The sequence below is a fragment of the Cavia porcellus genome, unplaced genomic scaffold (assembly GCF_034190915.1).
Source record: "Cavia porcellus strain 051 isolate PalLab524CR breed Dunkin Hartley unplaced genomic scaffold, mCavPor4.1 scaffold_4, whole genome shotgun sequence".
NCBI lineage: Eukaryota > Metazoa > Chordata > Mammalia > Rodentia > Caviidae > Cavia > Cavia porcellus.
This window is the reverse complement of record NW_026947487.1, coordinates 54,929,865-54,946,745: the sequence shown is the minus strand read 5'-3', so window position 1 is coordinate 54,946,745 and position 16,881 is coordinate 54,929,865. Positions and strand designations below refer to the sequence as shown.

Below are 16,881 nucleotides of genomic sequence, written 5' to 3'. Positions count from 1 at the left end.
CATTATCACAGACATGGAGTCAAGGCCACCGGGGGTGCTGGGCTTGAGTCACATGTCTTCTGAGCCCTGACCACCTGCTCAACTGTTTTAAAGTCTGTCAAGTGTTTATTTTTTTTATTGTTTTAGTAGCATGAGTTTGCAGCACATAATGGCCACACTGGCCGTTGGGAGTCAGTACAGGGACAGGAGACACCTCAGTCCCTCTCACTTCCTTCATCTGCTTCTTCGTAACTGTGAAATTGTCCCAAGGAAAAAGAAGCCAGCAGTCCAAAATGTCTTTACCCAGGACCCTGAGACAGACTTTCATCACAGCCCCTGCAAACTCAGTGATGCTCCTGTCAGCGTTCCTGGGCACTCGTGGGTGTTGTGTCCAGGATGCTGAGAGGCACAGGCCTGGCTGTCAGAGCAAAGCTGAACTCAGGCCCCCGTGGGACCATGACACACAGTGGCAATGTGGGCACCAGCTGAGGCTGGCCGGATGAGAGCTAGGGAGCACCTGCTCAGGAAGGGTCCACAGCCCCCACACTTCTGTCCAGCTGCACATACTACTAGCCACTGCACTGGCCACCCTGCAGCCCATCACCCCCTTCTAGCCTGCACCTCAGTTTGGCATATGGTCTATCCAGCTCTGGCTGCCTTCTAGAACCCTTCAAGATACGCTGATTTTATTTGTTGCTGTCCGCCTGCCCCATCCCAGGTAAGCTATGTGGGGTGGGCATTTGGGTTTCTGGGTCCCACTTGGCTGGTGAAGTGCCAGGGCACACTCAGGGAGTCCTGAGCTGGAAACCACACTGGCACCAGGCTGCTGTGGTCAAGGTCAGGGAGGGCGGGGCTCAGGGGTGGGACAGAGATGGCCAGGCAGACGGAAGGAAGGAAGCGGGCACTGCAGGGCAGACGATGTCACCCCAGACAGGAAGAGAAGCAGGGCTCCTAGAGTGCAGCTGCAGGACAGGGCAGCTGCCCCAGCCCACAGAGGTGGTGCAGGGACACCTGCGGCCTGACTCCACATGGCCTCGGAGACGCAGTGGCTTGGCCTCATGGTGTGATCCACACTGGCAGCAAAGGCGTCTGCTTCATGTGGCACCTGTCAAGGCAGGAGTTGTGTCCCATTCAATCATGGCAGGCATCCGGACCCCCTCTTAATGAGAAAAGAACAGAGCAAAGAACCAGTCCTGGATCCCACAGGCAAGAGCAACTCTGCCGCCTGGACTCCTATCACCACTCTGCGAGTCTCAGATGACGGCATCCAAGGGAAAGCAAAAATAACCCCATTCAATCTTGCTGAATTTCCAGTGCTGTAAAAATTGCTTTCTATTGATTTGAACTGTAAATAAATAGCACCTGTACCTGCGTTTAACTTGGTTAACAATGTCTCTGGGTGAGACAGGGGCCCTCATGTCCACCTCACTTCTGTCTGTCCAGGGCCCTGGTGCCAAGAGCAATTTCGTGGTAGGTTTCAGAGCCCTGTGCACCTGCAAACAAAGGGCGCCCGTAGGAAGCATCTGCAGCAGACACAGCGGGGCTCCAACTGGGTGCTGGGGGTGGTTCGCACCCAGGAAGCTAACGGACAGAACAGCCCAAGCCCCTTTGCTGGGGTCCTCACAGAGAGTCTCTGGTGTGAAATAAAACTCTCCCAATCACTTGTTCCTGAGAAGACATTCAAGAAGGTTCTGAAGGAGAAAGGGCAGGATGTGACACATTGCTTGGAATGTCAAGGTTGAATGAACAAAGCCAGGTGTGGCTGTGCATGCCTGTAATCCCTGCCCCCCAGGAGGCAGAGGCAGGAGAGCTGCAAATTGAATTCTGACTGGGGTAATTTTGCAAGACTCTGTCTCAGAAAAAAAAAAAAAAGGGTGGCTAGAGCTCCCGCATGTGAGGGCCCTGTGTTCAATCTTCAGTGCAAAAAAGAAGAAAAGTTAACTATGCAGTAAGCAGACTGTAGGGGAAGAGCTCACTGGAACCGCAGGGCCGGGAGTACAGCGCATGCAAACCTGTCTGACTGCCAGCTTGTTAAATCTGCCTTAATTATAAACCTCACCTGTCCTCCCAAAAGAAGGCCACAAGGCCAGGACAGAGCAGCCACTCCTTTGGGTTGCCTGCCTCGGGATTCACTTATTTCACTGCCAGAGGCCTTGGAAGTTCAAGTGGTTTCACTTGGTCCCCTGGTGCAGACCAAGGTTCCCTCAAGGCTATCGCTGGGTCAGGGAGTGCAGCACAGAAGTCACCCCACATCCTCGAGCCTCCAGTCCTCCAGTCCTCAAGCCTCAGAGAGGTCTGAGTGAGGCCAGTGAGCTCAACTGTTAGAGCCCGCATGCAAGAGCACACTGACACATGATTAAACTTTTCACAAGTTAGAAAGTGTCTAGTCAGCAATGCTTTCAATTTTCAGGAATGAAGAATGTTTATTTCTCCAGTATAAAGAAATTTACCTGGGCGTGGTGGCACACACCTGTACTCCTACTCAGGAGGCTGAGGCAAAAGGATCCACGTGAGCTGGTGGCCGCCCAGGGCTACACAGTGAATTCAAGACTAGCCAAAGTACATAGCAAGACCTTGTCTCCAAATAAGTAAATAAATAACAAAAATTATAATGTAACAGTCTGTTTCAAAAATAAATAACCACTGTCCAGGAAAAATCTCCCGATTTTTTAAGTGTGGCATCTTAGAATGTAAGAATATGTTGGTACCAGTCCCTGGCAAGGACACAAAGGGCCTCTCTGCTCTCGGGCAACCCTGCCAGTGCCAGTGCCATGCAAGCTGCCATGGCTACATGAGCGTACCGGGCACTTCCTCGGACCCAGACACGGGCTTCACCCTCTGACTGCACAGCTCACTCAGTCCTCACGATACCCCCAGCAGCGCTTCCAACAACCCTCAGACAAGGACACAAAGGCAGTGAAGGCTGGCTGCCTGTCGGGGCCACCCAGCTTGAAGTGGAGGGCAGGCCAGGTGCCCACGGGTCCACCCTGCCTCCTCTGCAAAGCCGCCCTAGACTCTCTCCAGCAAGTGTCCACCTGCGTCCACTTTTACCCTCAGTGGGATGCAGAGGCCACTCAGCAGGGAGAAGTACCTTGCCTGGATAATGAAACACCTCTGCCAGGGGCCTCATCCACCTGGAGCAGGCAGAGTCCTCCCACGTCCTCGTCCTCCCTCTGCAGTGAACCACAAATAAAACACCTGTGGCAGTGTTTCCTGGGGTTTCTTCACCTTGTGCTGGCTCCGTGGTGTGGAGGGAACTGGGAAGCCTTCTCAATCCCAGGAATTCAGACTACATGAACACTACCAGGAGAGAGGGCATATTCACTCATTTTCAGAACACATGGAAATATGAATATTCCATCCTAGACTTCTTAATTTTCCTCTGAGAAAGGAAATATAATTCCGTCCTATGTATTAGAATATCACTGAGTTACAAGAACACTGATCATGAATGTTTCTGGAGAAGTAGGATCAGTGTCACAACACTGACATGCATCCCAGAGGAGGGTGAGGGGGCACAGCACAGGAGCCCCGGCACCACAGCCAGCAGTCACATGGGAGCGGTCACAGAAACAGTGGCAGCCCCGGACTTGCATGCCAGGGGTGCCCACACTGGGGAAGTTCACTATAAGTTGCATTTCCCAGGGCTGGACAGAAAGTGTGATTTCACCGCAGGGTTGAGAGACGCCAACAGCAAATTAAAACACCAATTGCATGAAAACGTCCTAGACCAGGGCCACACCGGACGACTCAGGACTGTGCCCCTGCGCCCCAGACCAACCCGAGGCAGGACCAGGCTGGGAGGTGATCTGATATGGGGACCTTGGAGGCCAGGGAGAGGAAGACCCTGCTCTGCCTCTTGGCCCTCATGGAGACTGACATGTGTACTCCCCACCACCCCATCCTCTCATCCACACTCACAGGTGAGCAAGGCAATGCACCGCTGTGAGTGTAATGGCCTGAGGCTTTACCCCTTCCTACCCCACAGTTCCCTCCAGAAGCTGAGGCAGGGCTGTGACCTCCCTGGGGGCCCTCACTGCTGCGTGGCCCTGCCCAGCACCTCCCTGCAGTGCCCGGTCACACTTCCACTGCCCCTCACTGGGGGAAACAAAGGCATCACAGACAATTACCACCTCAGTGGGCGATGGGCTTGGGGTTCCAGGTCAGAGAAGGACCCAAGCGCTGCCTCAGGCCTCCGTGGGTGCACATGGCTCCCCAACACACTCACCGTACTCACACAACGTGCGCTCACACTAACATACTCACACACTCGCACACACTCCATGTGCTCATGTTGGTGAACTGGGCAGAAACGCCAATCTGGTGTCTCCAGTTCACCTACTCAAAGAGGTAGGAAGACTGCCTGGGCCATTCCCGCACCGGCACCCAGGGGTGCTCCGCCACACTCCCAACCTGTGACTGGCCACTGACCATCAGCTGCCGCCGGACAAAGGCGCCTTGTGCTGGATTCAGTGGCCGGGAAGGCTGTCCCGGGGCTCGCTTTCGCCCCTGCACACACACAGGTTTTGCATCTTTTGCCAGCTCGGGAGCGTCGATTCCCCGCGGGGCTGCAGCACGGGACCCCCGCCCTCCCTGCTACCCATCCGAGAATCCGCACCGCTCATCTCTCAGCGGCTCACCGGCCAGGGAGCCCAAACTTCCCTTCCAAACACCCGGCACGATGCGAAAGTAGCAGCCGGGCTTTCCCTCAGCCTCTGTCATCCCGCCTGCCTCCCCTGCGCGCGCCTAGGGGCACTCAGGGGGTGGCTGCTGGACCCCGCGACCTGGACGGGGACCCCGCGATCTGGACGGGGACCGGGGCCGGCAGAGATCGTGAGTGAGGACGCGGGCGCCGACTCCAGCGCCCCCACTCGTGGCCTGGGCCCCGGGGTCCCCAGCCCGCCCGGCCCCCAGCCCGCCCGGCCCCCCGCCCGGCCCGGCCGCGGAGACTCACGAAGCGGCGCACGAGCGCCCGCGCCCGGCTGCAGTCCATGACTCTGCCCGGTCAAGGCCCGGCGCGCGGCGGAGGCGGCGCCCGGCCCTCGGCGTTCATGCCCGGCCCGCGGCACTCACGCCCGGCCGGCGCGATCCCCGCTGCGCGCGAGCCCCGCGCTCCTGCGTCCCGCGCTCTGAGCAGCCCGGCCCGGCGCGTCACGCCGCGGTGCGCATGCGCCGACCGGCCCCGCCCCACTCGGCCCCGCCCCCTCCCCGGTGCTTCCGCCTCCGGGCGCGCTCCCGCGACCCGTAGCACTTGGTCTTGCGACCTCAGCCGACGCCTCCGTCGGCGCGGATGGGACGTACTCGCTAGCCTCAGGTGGCCACGGTGAGGGGATCCACGCGCCCCTCACCACCAGGGTTGGGCTTCGCCTGGCCGCTGGGCCTAGTGACGAGTCCTTGGGGTCCGCTCGAGAGAGCCGCCCCTCTTTGGGAAACAACCCGGGTTGCCGCTTGGATTGGGGTCCCCAGGGGTCTCCAGTATCCCGGTCCTGCTCATGGTCGTTCGAAGAACCTCTTAGGGCCCAGAGATCTGGGCGTTGGCAAAACAATTTACCATAAAAGCGATGCCCGGTGGTGCAGGAGAAATGATACTGGCCACTTTTAGGTTAGATGCAGGGGACCAGGGGCCGCAAGGCCGTTCTCTCGCCCTGCGCACAGCCCTGCTGCTCCCTGCCCTCTCCTCGATCTGCACCCAGAGCGGCGGGCCTCTGTCCCCAAGGAGCCTGGGCTGCACCGTGGAGCCCAGGAGGCCTAGGTTCCTTCTCCCGAAGCCTCGCCAGGGGTTTCGTGGCCTGCTGCTTGGGGCTTGACAGGCTTTCCTCTGCCACTCGTGCCAGGCTCTGGGAATGGCACCACCCCTACCCAGGTCTCCTGCTGTCGTCACCCTGCGTGGCCCTCCTGCTGTTCCCTGGGGCTCTGCAGCAGGTGTCCCTTCAGCAGACTCTGCCTGGTGCCAGAGAACGCCTTCCATTCCTGCCAGACCCCGATGGCTTCTGCCACACACGGGGCCAGCTCAGGAGGACACAGGGTCAGGAGCCAGGTGGAGGCGCGGTGTCACGGAGGTATGGATTGCCCTGCACGCACACGGCAGCACACTTGTTGCTCATGCAGCAGGAACATGGTTGCCCTTCCCAGTGCAGCGGGAAACCGACTCCCACCCTGTTGGTTGTTGGTCGGGCAGCTACCCAGCAAAGAAGAGTGCATCTGGGGCACACAGGAAGCTCCAGGTAGCAGAGGTTTATGGAGAGAGATCCTGAGAGAGGGGGAGGGTCCCGAGAGCAGCTTGTGGAAGGGGCTTTTTCTCTGAGGACGTTGTACACTGCAGAATCAACTTGTGTACAACATGGGTCAGACTGCAGCCATCTTAGGGGACCACGAGTCATTCAGCTGGCATTGATTGGGGGAAGTAAAGTGCTTCTCCCCAAAATGGACAGTAGTGTGGGCAGAGTGTTCTGCTTGCCCACCTCTGTGTCTGGTCGTAACTGGGGCCCCGGACCAGCGATGCGGATCACAGTACAATGTGGAGCCGCCTTCTGTGCATGTCTGGGGCGGCCCTCAGGTCCTGCCACCGTGTCTCCATCCTGGCCCTCTTTAGATGCCCCTGTGGCCAGTCTTGGGTTCTCCTCTACTGAACCCTCTGCCTGCTGTTGATTTTGGTCTGACTGAGCTGTCTATAACTCTGGCAGCCACCTCTCTGCACTCTGTCCTGTTCACTGTAGGGCACACCCTGGCCTCTTTTAGGTGCCCTGTCCAGCCATGGCCTGGAAAGTCCTGACACAGTTAATTTTGGAAACTCCATCCTTCTGTACAGTAGTTGGCTTAAAACAAATTCAAGCTCATGGATCCTGAGAGATGGCACTGTTGGGAGTGGTCCAGGAAAGATTTCCTCACTCAAAAGGGAGTGAAAGAGGCTGTCCCTGCTTCCTGCTGAACGCTATCAGGTGATGTGAAGCCTTCTTGAGACCGTGAGGAGCATCCTGATGGTGGGGACAGCAGCATGGAAAGATGGGGAGAGCCTGGGTCCTTACTGACTCCATCAGACCCTTAACCCATGTCATTCCCCAGCCCAGATGTTGTTAGGAGAGATAATAAATGTCTCTATTTCAACGAGGTGAGTTGGGTTTTCTGTTTCAATAGGATCAGCATCTTTATCTTACGAAAACAAGACCACCAGAGCTCTATGAAGATAACAGAAAAGCAAACAGCCTGGGCAAAGTTGCTGTGCAACAAACCAGCTCCAGTGTAGGTGCTCGACTGGGCCAGGTCCCCCCACACTGGGAGCCTGGGTTTGGCAGGAAGGCTTCTTCTGCCCAGATGGTTGGGACTGCTCTTCAGGCACCTGCATCCTTCCATGAGGTACAAACCTGAGCTCCCTCCTCTGGGTTTTAGGGACACACACATATCCTTGTGTCTGCAGGGCCTTGTTTTGGGGACAGGCTGGCCTCCTCTGCCTGAGGCACTCACTCTCGAGAGGGTCACTGGGCATCCTGCACAGCCTTCAGGCTCTGCTGGGAAGTCCCAGAAGACTCAGTGCCAGCAAGTTGCAAGGCCAGGCCAGATCCCAGGTAGAGGGAAGCAAGTTTGCTCCCAGATGGAAGGAGGCCATGCCAGACAGAAAGGAGGGCCAGGTGGGCTTGTTTCCAAGAACAATTCACTGGAGAGCAGCTTAACCGGCTCCCGCAGGGGTGTCCCACCAGGCAGCAGTAGCACTAGGGTGACACACATGGACAAGGCCCCACCGTGAGCAGCTGAACGAGGATGGGCTGTGCTGATGTTCATCAGGAGAGGGAGGCCACTGTCACGGTCTACAGGGCTACCCAAAGATGGCTGAAGAGCTTCCTTCGGTGGGACAGGGAGGGAGGCAGGCCCGGGCAGCAGAGATCCAGCAGGTTGAGGGTTACGTTCCCTTGGGTCATCTGGATGATTGGAGGTCCTGTTATGTTCCTGTGTCATCTGCACTACATCAAAACCACTTTGAGGAATCAGGCAGCACAGGGAAGCTAAACCTGAGTGGGGAAACGGAAGGGACTCATGCTCAGTGGACAGGGAAGGTGGAGCGCTGGCCTCCTGTAGTCGAAGCCTCCCGCCAGGACACTACACCCTCTGTTGGGTCACCTCTGCCATCTGGGAGCCCGGGCAGCTGTGTCCCCCTGTACTGGCTGAGGGACTTTATTTCTAGGCCTCCCGATCCTTTGTGTCTGTGAGTTCATTCTCCACACTTCACCTCACGTATTCATATTGTGTCGATGTCCGCTCCCGGCCGGCAGGAAGGACACACGACACAGTCTGGTAGTGGACAACCTTTTCTTTTTATTTTTCTTCTCCGTACAGCCTGCCCTGGGTTCTCCCAGCTGAAGCCTCCTTTGGTCCGCTCCCCGCGGCTCCTTTTGTGCTTCAGCCTGCCCCAAAGCCTCTACCGGTCCGCTCTCCGCGGCTCCTTTTGGGCTTCTACTTCCGGGCTTCTATCTGGCTTCTACTTCCGCCCAGGGGTGGCACCGGTATATATACGGGTACAGTGTCCAATCATGTTAAAGTAAGCAAGGCAAGCTGATTGGCTAACATCATCAGTTGCCAGGCAGACTATATTGTTGAGCGGGTTGTTTACGCGGTAAGCAGGAAACTAACATATTCGATGGGAGGGGCAATCTACCTCAGGCTTCACTCTTTACTACAGGCCTCACGTCCGCCAAGTGAGGCGACCGGGCTCGGGGCTGCGGCTCCCAACATCTCCCCCTTTTTTATTTTTTATGAATGTGCGCATCGTAGCCCTTCCTGGACTGGGTGCAGAGGCTTATGCCCTATGCGTAGGCCCACCGTAGGTCCTTGGCTTAGACCCTGGTCGGCCGTTCCATGGTCTGCCAAGGCCCTGAGGCCCTCGTCCTTTTTCTAGGGCCAGGCACAAACTGGACGGAACCTGGATGCACACAAGCTTGCACTCATTTCCTCTCCGTAAAGAAATCCCCTCGGAGAGAAATTTAGACCTGGGCAGCATCTAACAGTCCAGCGGCTTACGTGCAGGATGGGGTAGGGCCTGGCTTAGGTCGAGTCATGCTGGGGAGGCACGCTCTTACCCGTCATTGACTCATCTACCCTGCTATATCATAATTTTTTAGAGGAGGAGTGTGGGAAGCTCACCGTCCCTAGACTCGGTCGTAGGCTAGGCGAGCGAGCCATGCATATGCCTGAGGATCTTCTTGTCCATTTCGGGCTACCGCTATTTCTATTCATCTTGTTGGTTGGTCTGTGATGGATCTCCAGTAGGGCAGGTCTGATCTTCAGTCGAGGGCTTTGTTGCCCGTGTCAGTCTCTCCGGTATCCACAGTGGTTCTCGTCCCGATTCCTGTGGGAAAACACAAACCGCGCCTCGGTTCCAGCTGACCACTGGATCCGGGCCCATCCATTGTCCTGTCAGGACATCTTTCCACTTCACCCACCCTTTATGGTTGGGGGAAGGGTTGCAGTGCTCCACAGCTGGGGAGCGATTATCATTATTTAAATTTAAAAAATTGTGTGTGAATAGTGCCATGGATAATCGTGCCTTTGGGGCCAGGCCTTGGCCTACTCCCCCTTTTTGTTTTTGTAAAATTTCTTTGAGGCTTCTATGAGCCCTCTCAATGATTCCTTGACCTTGGGGATTGTATGGGATACCATGTTTTAATTGAACCTCCATCATTTTGCAGAACTCATTGAAGGCTTTGCCTATATAGGCTGGTCCATTATCAGTTTTTAATATTTTTGGTTTGCCCCATGTGGCCCAAGCCGCCAGGCAATGATTGATCACATTAGACACTTTTTCACCTGTTTCTGCTGTTGCAAATATGACGCGAGAACAGGTGTCTGTGGAAACATGAACATATTTAAGAGTCCCAAACTCCTGTATATGTGTGATGTCCATCTGCCAAACATCACCAGGGATCAAACCTCGAGGGTTTACTCCCATCGGTATGGCAGGTTTGTATGTGGCACAGGAGTCACATAGTCGCACGATATCTCGTGCATCTGCTCTAGAAACATGGAAATGGTTTGCTAGTGTCCTGGCATTGACATGAAATTTATCATGGAAGGCACGGGCTCGCTCGATTGGTGTTAGTAAGGTAAAAATCCATAACGGGCGAGTGGCAGTGTCAGCAGCCGCATTCCCCTGTGCCATGGGCCCTGGCAGGGATGTATGTGCTCTTATGTGGGTGGTGAAGACCTTATGGTGTCTGTTTTGAAGCAATGTCTGGATAGACAGGAACAGTCCAGCCACTGTGGAAGTGGATCTAATTAAACCGGCAGTCTCAAGCACTTGCATAGCATTGACCACATACCTAGAATCGGAGACAATGTTAATGGCCTCTGAGAACCGTTCAAGAATCATTTTAACGATCTGCAGTTCCACCACCTGAGGCTGATCTGGTTCAAATTGTATGGTAACCGGGGGCTTGCCTAGGATCACATAGGCGCCTATCCCCGTCTTAGAGCCATCTGTGTATATTGTAGTTGCTGGGACTAATGGCTCAGAGGCAGTAACCTTTGGAAAAATTATAGGGTGCTGAGTGACAAATGACAAGATAGGGTCTTTAGGGTATTGATTGTTTATATCCCCATGGAAAACACATCTCAGAATGGCCCAAGTATCTATGCAGGCAGCCAGGGTCTTGATCTGGCTGGCGGTATAGGGTACTCGGATGGCTTGTGGTCCTGAGCCAAAATGTTGGACAGCTCTATCATGCGCTTCAAGGGCCAATGAAGCGACTGCCTCCGGGTAATGCTCTATGACTTTTGCAGGTGAGACCTTAGGGTGTATCCACAGTAGTGGTCCTTTCTGCCAAATCACCGCTGTAGGCTGTAGACTAGTCTGTAGCAAACAGACATCAAAGGGTCGCCCTGGTTTAATTCTGTGTAAGGTAGCCCCACCTAAGGCTTTTTTTACTCTCTGTAAGGCAGCTCTTGCCTCAGGAGTGAGCCTCCTGTGGGAGGCTATATCTGGGTCTCCCTTCAGAAGGTCGAACAGGGGTTTGAGATCTGAATTTGGTATATGTAAATATGGCCTAATCCAATTAATGTCTCCCAATAGCTTTTGCATGTCATTTAGGGTCCTAACGCCATCCGTCCTAATGGTGACCTTCTGTATAAGTCTGGAGGCGACACTGAGGTCCACACCTGCTGACCCAGGGGTGGCCCTTGTTGAAGGCTGCCACCCTGAGCTGTCCTGTCTCTGGGGCGGGGGCCCGGCTGTGAAGGGGGCCCCCTCTGGCCGTTTTTTGGCTCTCTAGCATCTTGTCCACAAATACGGTTGCCCTGAGCATCAAAGACCGACCTACACTCCTCAGCTTTGTGTGATCCCTTCTTGCATCGCCCACAAACATATGGTTCTTCATTCCTAGGGCGAGGCCTAGCATCTGCATTGTTTGGGCAGTGACGTTTAATGTGTCCTGGCTCCCCGCAGGCAAAACACCCTTTAGCCTTACATTCCCCTTCTAACCCGCGAGGTCCCCTCTGCTGTACAGCCGCGGCCAGGAGAGCAGCCACTCCCGAGTTGGAGAGCGGCCCCCCTATCTCTCTGCATATCCTAATCCAGGCATTGAGGTCCTTGTTCTTATGAGGAGCTATCGCTGCCTTGCACTCCTTTGTACACTGTTCGAAAATCAGCTGCCTTACCAGCGGTCGAGCCACTCCCGGATCAGAAAATATCTTATCGGCAGCATCTTGCATTCGGGCCACAAAGTCAACAAATGGCTCTGTGGTACCCTGAATTATTTTTGAAAGACACAAGGAGGCTGTTCCAGCACCACTTACTTGCTTCCAGGCGCGGAGTCCTATGGCATTGATTTGCTCATAGACAGCGCCGGGGAACTGGGTCTGGTCATCAGCGTGCCGACCTTCTCCCATAAGCATTTCCTTGTTCCACCCCCGGTTTCCTCGATTGGCGTTTTTCTCAGCCTGCTCGGCAGAGAACTCTGCATACCAGGCTCGCCAATCCAGGTAACTGCCCGAGGGCAGACAGGCCTTTGCCAGCTGAATCCAGTCCGCGGGGGTGAGGGGCCCAGAAGACAGATTCTCCAGCATGGCAATGGTGTAAGGCGCAGTCGGCCCAAAGGTTGTAACTGCATTTTTAAGTTCTCTAATCTGCTTTATCTCAAAAGGCTCCCATACATTGCGTCCCTGGCCCATAGCTACTTGTACAGGAAATATCTCGTAGGGGCCACTATCTATCCCAGGTGGATGTACCTCATGAGACAAGCGTCCCCCCTGCCAAAGCCGCCTGTAAAAATACCGACCTGCCGGCGGCGGAGCATAAGACAGCGGCCGTGATTGGGCGGAAAATGGGGGCCCGTGCATCACTTCCTGTTCTGGCGAAGAGGAAGGGAGCTCCCGGGCGGCCGCCCCGCGGCGAGGGATCGCCTCCGGAAACGGCCCCCAAGGTGGGGCGGAAGGCTTCGCCTCCCTCTCGCGCCGGGGAGCGCTCAGGAGCTCTCTACTCCTCCGCAGACCAGGTTGAGCAGAGCGCAATTCGCGGGGCAACGCTGGAAAAGAACCCTGCGACTCCTTATTGAGCGATTTAGGCTCCTGACAGCTGGTCTCTTTGGCCTCCTTGCCATTCAACTTTCCCTCGTCCTCGGAGTCAGACGACTCCGAGGCTAGAGCCCCGTCCTCCTCCTTAGCATCCTTGTTCCCCTTGACAAACACCTCTCGGGAGCTCCCTGACTGGGCCTGCTCAGATACCCTGCGTACTTTTGTAAGCTCTTGAGAGCTTTCTCCACAACCACCCTCGCTCTTAGTGCCGCTACCTAACATGTTTCCCATTTTTTAATATGTTACTCACCGCGTGAGGCCCAAGGAATCCGCCACTTACGCGTGAGCCTGAGGGGAGTCTAAAAGCCCTGTAGGTGCGCGCCACCCAGAGCCCAGGCTTATCCCCAACTCACCTGTCTCGCAGCTCTGTACTGGAGCGTTGTCCACTTCCACGTCGCGGGGGTGATCAGTCCCCGGGCGGGCCTCCAAATGTCGATGTCCGCTCCCGGCCGGCAGGAAGGACACACGACACAGTCTGGTAGTGGACAACCTTTTCTTTTTATTTTTCTTCTCCGTACAGCCTGCCCTGGGTTCTCCCAGCTGAAGCCTCCTTTGGTCCGCTCCCCGCGGCTCCTTTTGTGCTTCAGCCTGCCCCAAAGCCTCTACCGGTCCGCTCTCCGCGGCTCCTTTTGGGCTTCTACTTCCGGGCTTCTATCTGGCTTCTACTTCCGCCCAGGGGTGGCACCGGTATATATACGGGTACAGTGTCCAATCATGTTAAAGTAAGCAAGGCAAGCTGATTGGCTAACATCATCAGTTGCCAGGCAGACTATATTGTTGAGCGGGTTGTTTACGCGGTAAGCAGGAAACTAACATATTCGATGGGAGGGGCAATCTACCTCAGGCTTCACTCTTTACTACAGGCCTCACGTCCGCCAAGTGAGGCGACCGGGCTCGGGGCTGCGGCTCCCAACAATATTGTCCCCTTTTAGTCACACAAAAGTATCCCCTCTGTCACCTGCTCAGTGATGATTACTCCTTCCCTGTCTGTTATGGTGTGGATCCAATTATCAGGGTCCTTGAGCTGAGGACTTGGTCCTCAATCTGTGCCCTTTGGGGAGCTGGAGGGGGGTGGGGAGAAGGTCCCAGGTCACACCCTCAGGGATACCAGGAGCTGCCATTCCTCTCTCTGCTCCTGGCTGCCTGAGGTGACCTTGCAGTACCCACCCTCCAAGTTCTTCAGGACACAGGCCCAAAAGTGAGGGAGTCCACTTGCCCAGGGGCCAAAACCAACATGCCCTCCTCTGGAGATTATCTTAGGCATTTTGTTGCAGCAACAGGAAACTGACTCACACACTCCTAGAGCATTTTTCCAGCATCACTGAGTACAATTCCTGAGGCTTGGTTGTAGATTAACAGCAGCCACGGAAATTTCCCAACAATCCTGCTTCCCCAGAACTCTTACCTCCCGACCCATGGGTTCAGCAGGCCGGGGCAGGGTCCAAGCTCAGCAATTCCACAGCTGGGGTGGGGTGTCCACTGCAGGGTGAGCTTAGCTCCTAAGCTGCCGTGGCTCAGCCTCCTAAGCTGCAGTGTTGCATGGGGCTCTCTCCAGGGTGAGCTCAGCACCCAGGAGAGAACTAAGAGACCCCAACTCCGATTTGGTGCCTCAAGCACCAAGTAACACGACAGAGGACTTGAAGGGGGGTGCAGAGCCGAACAGAATAGTGGCTCCCACTGCCGCAACCGCAGTGGATGCTGTCCCGAGGCCCCAGGCTTGAAGTGCAAAGGTTTCCGTGGTTCCTTTTGCAACATGCTGAGCCTGGACCCTGGAGTACAAACACCCCATGCCCCAGATGCACCTGAGGGGCAGAACCTCAGAGTTACTTTTGGAAATCTAGTTTGATTTGGTATCACATAGGTGTCAGAAAAGGGGACAGATTGTTTTGTTATAATTCTTATCCCCAAAAGTGTGAAGGATGAGCTTCATTCTCACAGCCAGATTTAACCTGGGCCCTGTGATGGCACTACGCATGGACACCGCCCTGTGGGCTGTGGCATCAGCAGGTGGCATCGCCCTCACTCAGTGCTGGGGAGATGGCCTCTGTCACAGTGGAGGGCAGAGGCCACAGCTGGGTGACAGTGTGTGGCTGTGCCCAGCTCTGGACTGACACCGGCAGCCACTGGTAGGCCGCTGGGCCCCCTGTTGCTGTATAACAGTGGTGGTCTACACTGCCCAGCCCCTCTGAAGTCTTGCATCGACTGTGTAGCTTCCTTCCCAGCTCTGCCCAGCCCAGCTCAGCTCTCTCATGCCCCTGACCACCCCCTGAAAACTGACAGATCATCTAAGGGGCTCGAAGCTGGCTTCCCTCAAGCTGCTGAATGTTGCCTGTGTGGCAAAAGCCCCAGGGTGGGTCTCCAGCATGCCAAGGCTGTGCACTGTGCAAAACTGGGCCCTGTTCAGGCCCTGCACATCCTGTTCCCTGCCTGAGAGCCACAGGAGACTTCTCCTCAAGCCGGGTCTGTGGAGATGCTGCCCGCCAGCTGAATTTGTGGCAACAGTGTTGGAGAGCAGAAGTCAAGTTCCCAGTGGACCAGGAGGAGGCAGAGAAGGGTGGCTAGCCCCTGGGCAGTCCTTTGAAGATGCATCAGAACTTCATTTTCTGCTTTACAAAAAATGTGGTTATGTGCAAATAAAAATTGTTTCAATCTTCACCAAATAAGTGTTGGCAAGTTTAAAAGAAAACACACCTCCCCTGCTCTCTGAAAACCACCTGTCCTGTCCCAGGCTCCGAACCCTTCTCTGCAAACCCATGTGACCCTGCCTTGTGCTGTCACTCATGAGAGCAAATGCCAATTGGATATGGCTCAGTGGTAGGTTCCGGGTTCCACCCCAGCCTCCTGCTCCCCCAAATCAAGTGGCAGAAGGGCCCCTAGAAGAGCCTTTCCCCTGCAGTCATAAAGCAAGGAGTTTCTATGCAGCCATCTGCAACAGGAGCCTGCTGTGGTCTGGGGACTGACTTAGTGTCCAGGGTAGAAGATTGAAAGTGAAGTCTTGCCTAACAGTTGGTGACACCAGACATTCATTAGAATGTCACCAAGTGCAGGCACAAGTTCCATGTGTCCAACCTGAGGTGTAAGTAAGAACAACTGTGGGGAAGCACCCAGACTCTCCCTGAAAAGAAGAGCAGCCATCTCCAGTTAGGGTAACCCTAGCCCGGTCTCCATGTACTGATATGCACAGAGCCAGCCAGGCCATTTCTGTGTCCCTTCAACTGGTGCTAAGCAATTGAAGTGGGCTGGCTGAGGGGCTGATGTGTCATCTCTAGAGCAAGGCAACAGGTCAGGGTCACCCTGCCCAGTGACTCCCCAAATACCCATTGGAACCGGGTGGGATGGAGAGCCCTGCTCTACACTGTCAGCTAGGAGAGCCTCAAGAAAGAGGCTGTGACTTCCCAGGGCAAAAAAGATCATACATCAGAACTGAAAACTGCCTCCAATTAATAGCTACCACCCCAGCTGTATTAGCAGATCGCTGTCTGCATTTCTTCCTCTGTGTATCGCAGAGGTGCTCTCAGACATCCTCCCCAGCCCAGCTTATGGTGGCCACGCATTTCTCTCCTCTCACTGTCACTCATCCCGGAGGGCTTCCCCCAATGGAGAATTAATAAAACCCGGCTCGAGGCCTTTGTTCTGGTGAACACCATCTCGGCTGGACTGAGGCCCCCTTAGCTCCCCATAACTGTATATATGTCCCAGTGTCTTTCTTTTCACGTGGGCTCCCTTGGAAGTGGTAGACTGGAATTAACTCACTAGAATTCCAATCACTTCTCCGTGGGATTATAATGGTAAATCTTCCTGGATCTTGGCCAGGATTGGAAAGGGTTCTCTATAAATAACAAGCCACACTCACCTAATAAATTGTGCAAACCCGCATCCCACCTGTCCAGGGAGAGTGCTGGGACTAGGGCACCTGCCCCTTGTCCCCTCGCAGGAGGGCACTTACCGAGTGTGGCTGGGACCTGCCCTTCTGGAGGTGGAGACTGTGGGATTCCTGAGCTTCCCGTGCCTGTTGGGGTTCCAATTTCCATGCTCAGGATTCGATGCAAATGAGAAGTCAAAGAAGGAAAACTTCAACTTTCTGCTGTTGCTATTCTTTTTTTTTTAAAGAGCAGAATATACTCATTGAGAGGAAGAAAGCTTCTGTCTGTGAGAGAGACAGAAGGGGTCCCCAGCGGCTTGCCAAGGGCCCCAAATTTTCCAGGGATGTTTATAGAGCAAAATCACAAACCAAGGCGAGGTGAGGCAAGGCCAGGCTGTAGAAAATGGGAAATCACAAGGTGGGCATGAAGCAGGATGGGACTATGGTCAGCCAATGAGATTATGTGTATAATTGCTCATCTAAAA

At 55.1% G+C, this 16,881-nt stretch overlaps 1 protein-coding gene and 2 long non-coding RNA genes across 9 annotated transcripts in view; 1 reads left to right on the top strand and 2 right to left on the bottom strand.

The window, feature by feature from the left end:
* Positions 1 to 5,117, bottom strand: part of Atp11a (ATPase phospholipid transporting 11A) — an 83,259-nt gene extending 78,142 nt beyond the window's left edge. For 3 of the 7 annotated variants that reach the window (XM_063247049.1, XM_063247052.1, XM_063247051.1), the window contains exon 1: positions 4,934 to 5,116. In XM_063247049.1, coding sequence (XP_063103119.1) covers positions 4,934 to 4,972 — 39 coding nt within the window. In that variant the 5' untranslated portion in view covers positions 4,973 to 5,116. Of the gene's footprint in view, positions 1 to 4,933 lie in introns of all 7 variants that reach the window. The other 4 variants (XM_063247050.1, XM_063247054.1, XM_063247053.1 and 1 more) reach the window with 2 other exon arrangements.
* A 78-nt stretch (positions 5,118 to 5,195) lies between these two features.
* Positions 5,196 to 7,083, top strand: LOC134475710 (uncharacterized). Its single transcript, XR_010046911.1, has 2 exons — positions 5,196 to 6,038; positions 6,718 to 7,083. It is a non-coding gene; the product is annotated as an uncharacterized LOC134475710 (long non-coding RNA).
* Positions 7,084 to 8,266: 1,183 nt separating this feature from the next.
* LOC134475709 (uncharacterized) lies at positions 8,267 to 13,481 on the bottom strand. Its single transcript, XR_010046910.1, has 2 exons — positions 12,888 to 13,481; positions 8,267 to 9,316 (listed from the first exon to the last, which is right to left on the bottom strand). It is a non-coding gene; the product is annotated as an uncharacterized LOC134475709 (long non-coding RNA).
* Between the last annotated feature and the right edge of the window lie 3,400 nt (positions 13,482 to 16,881).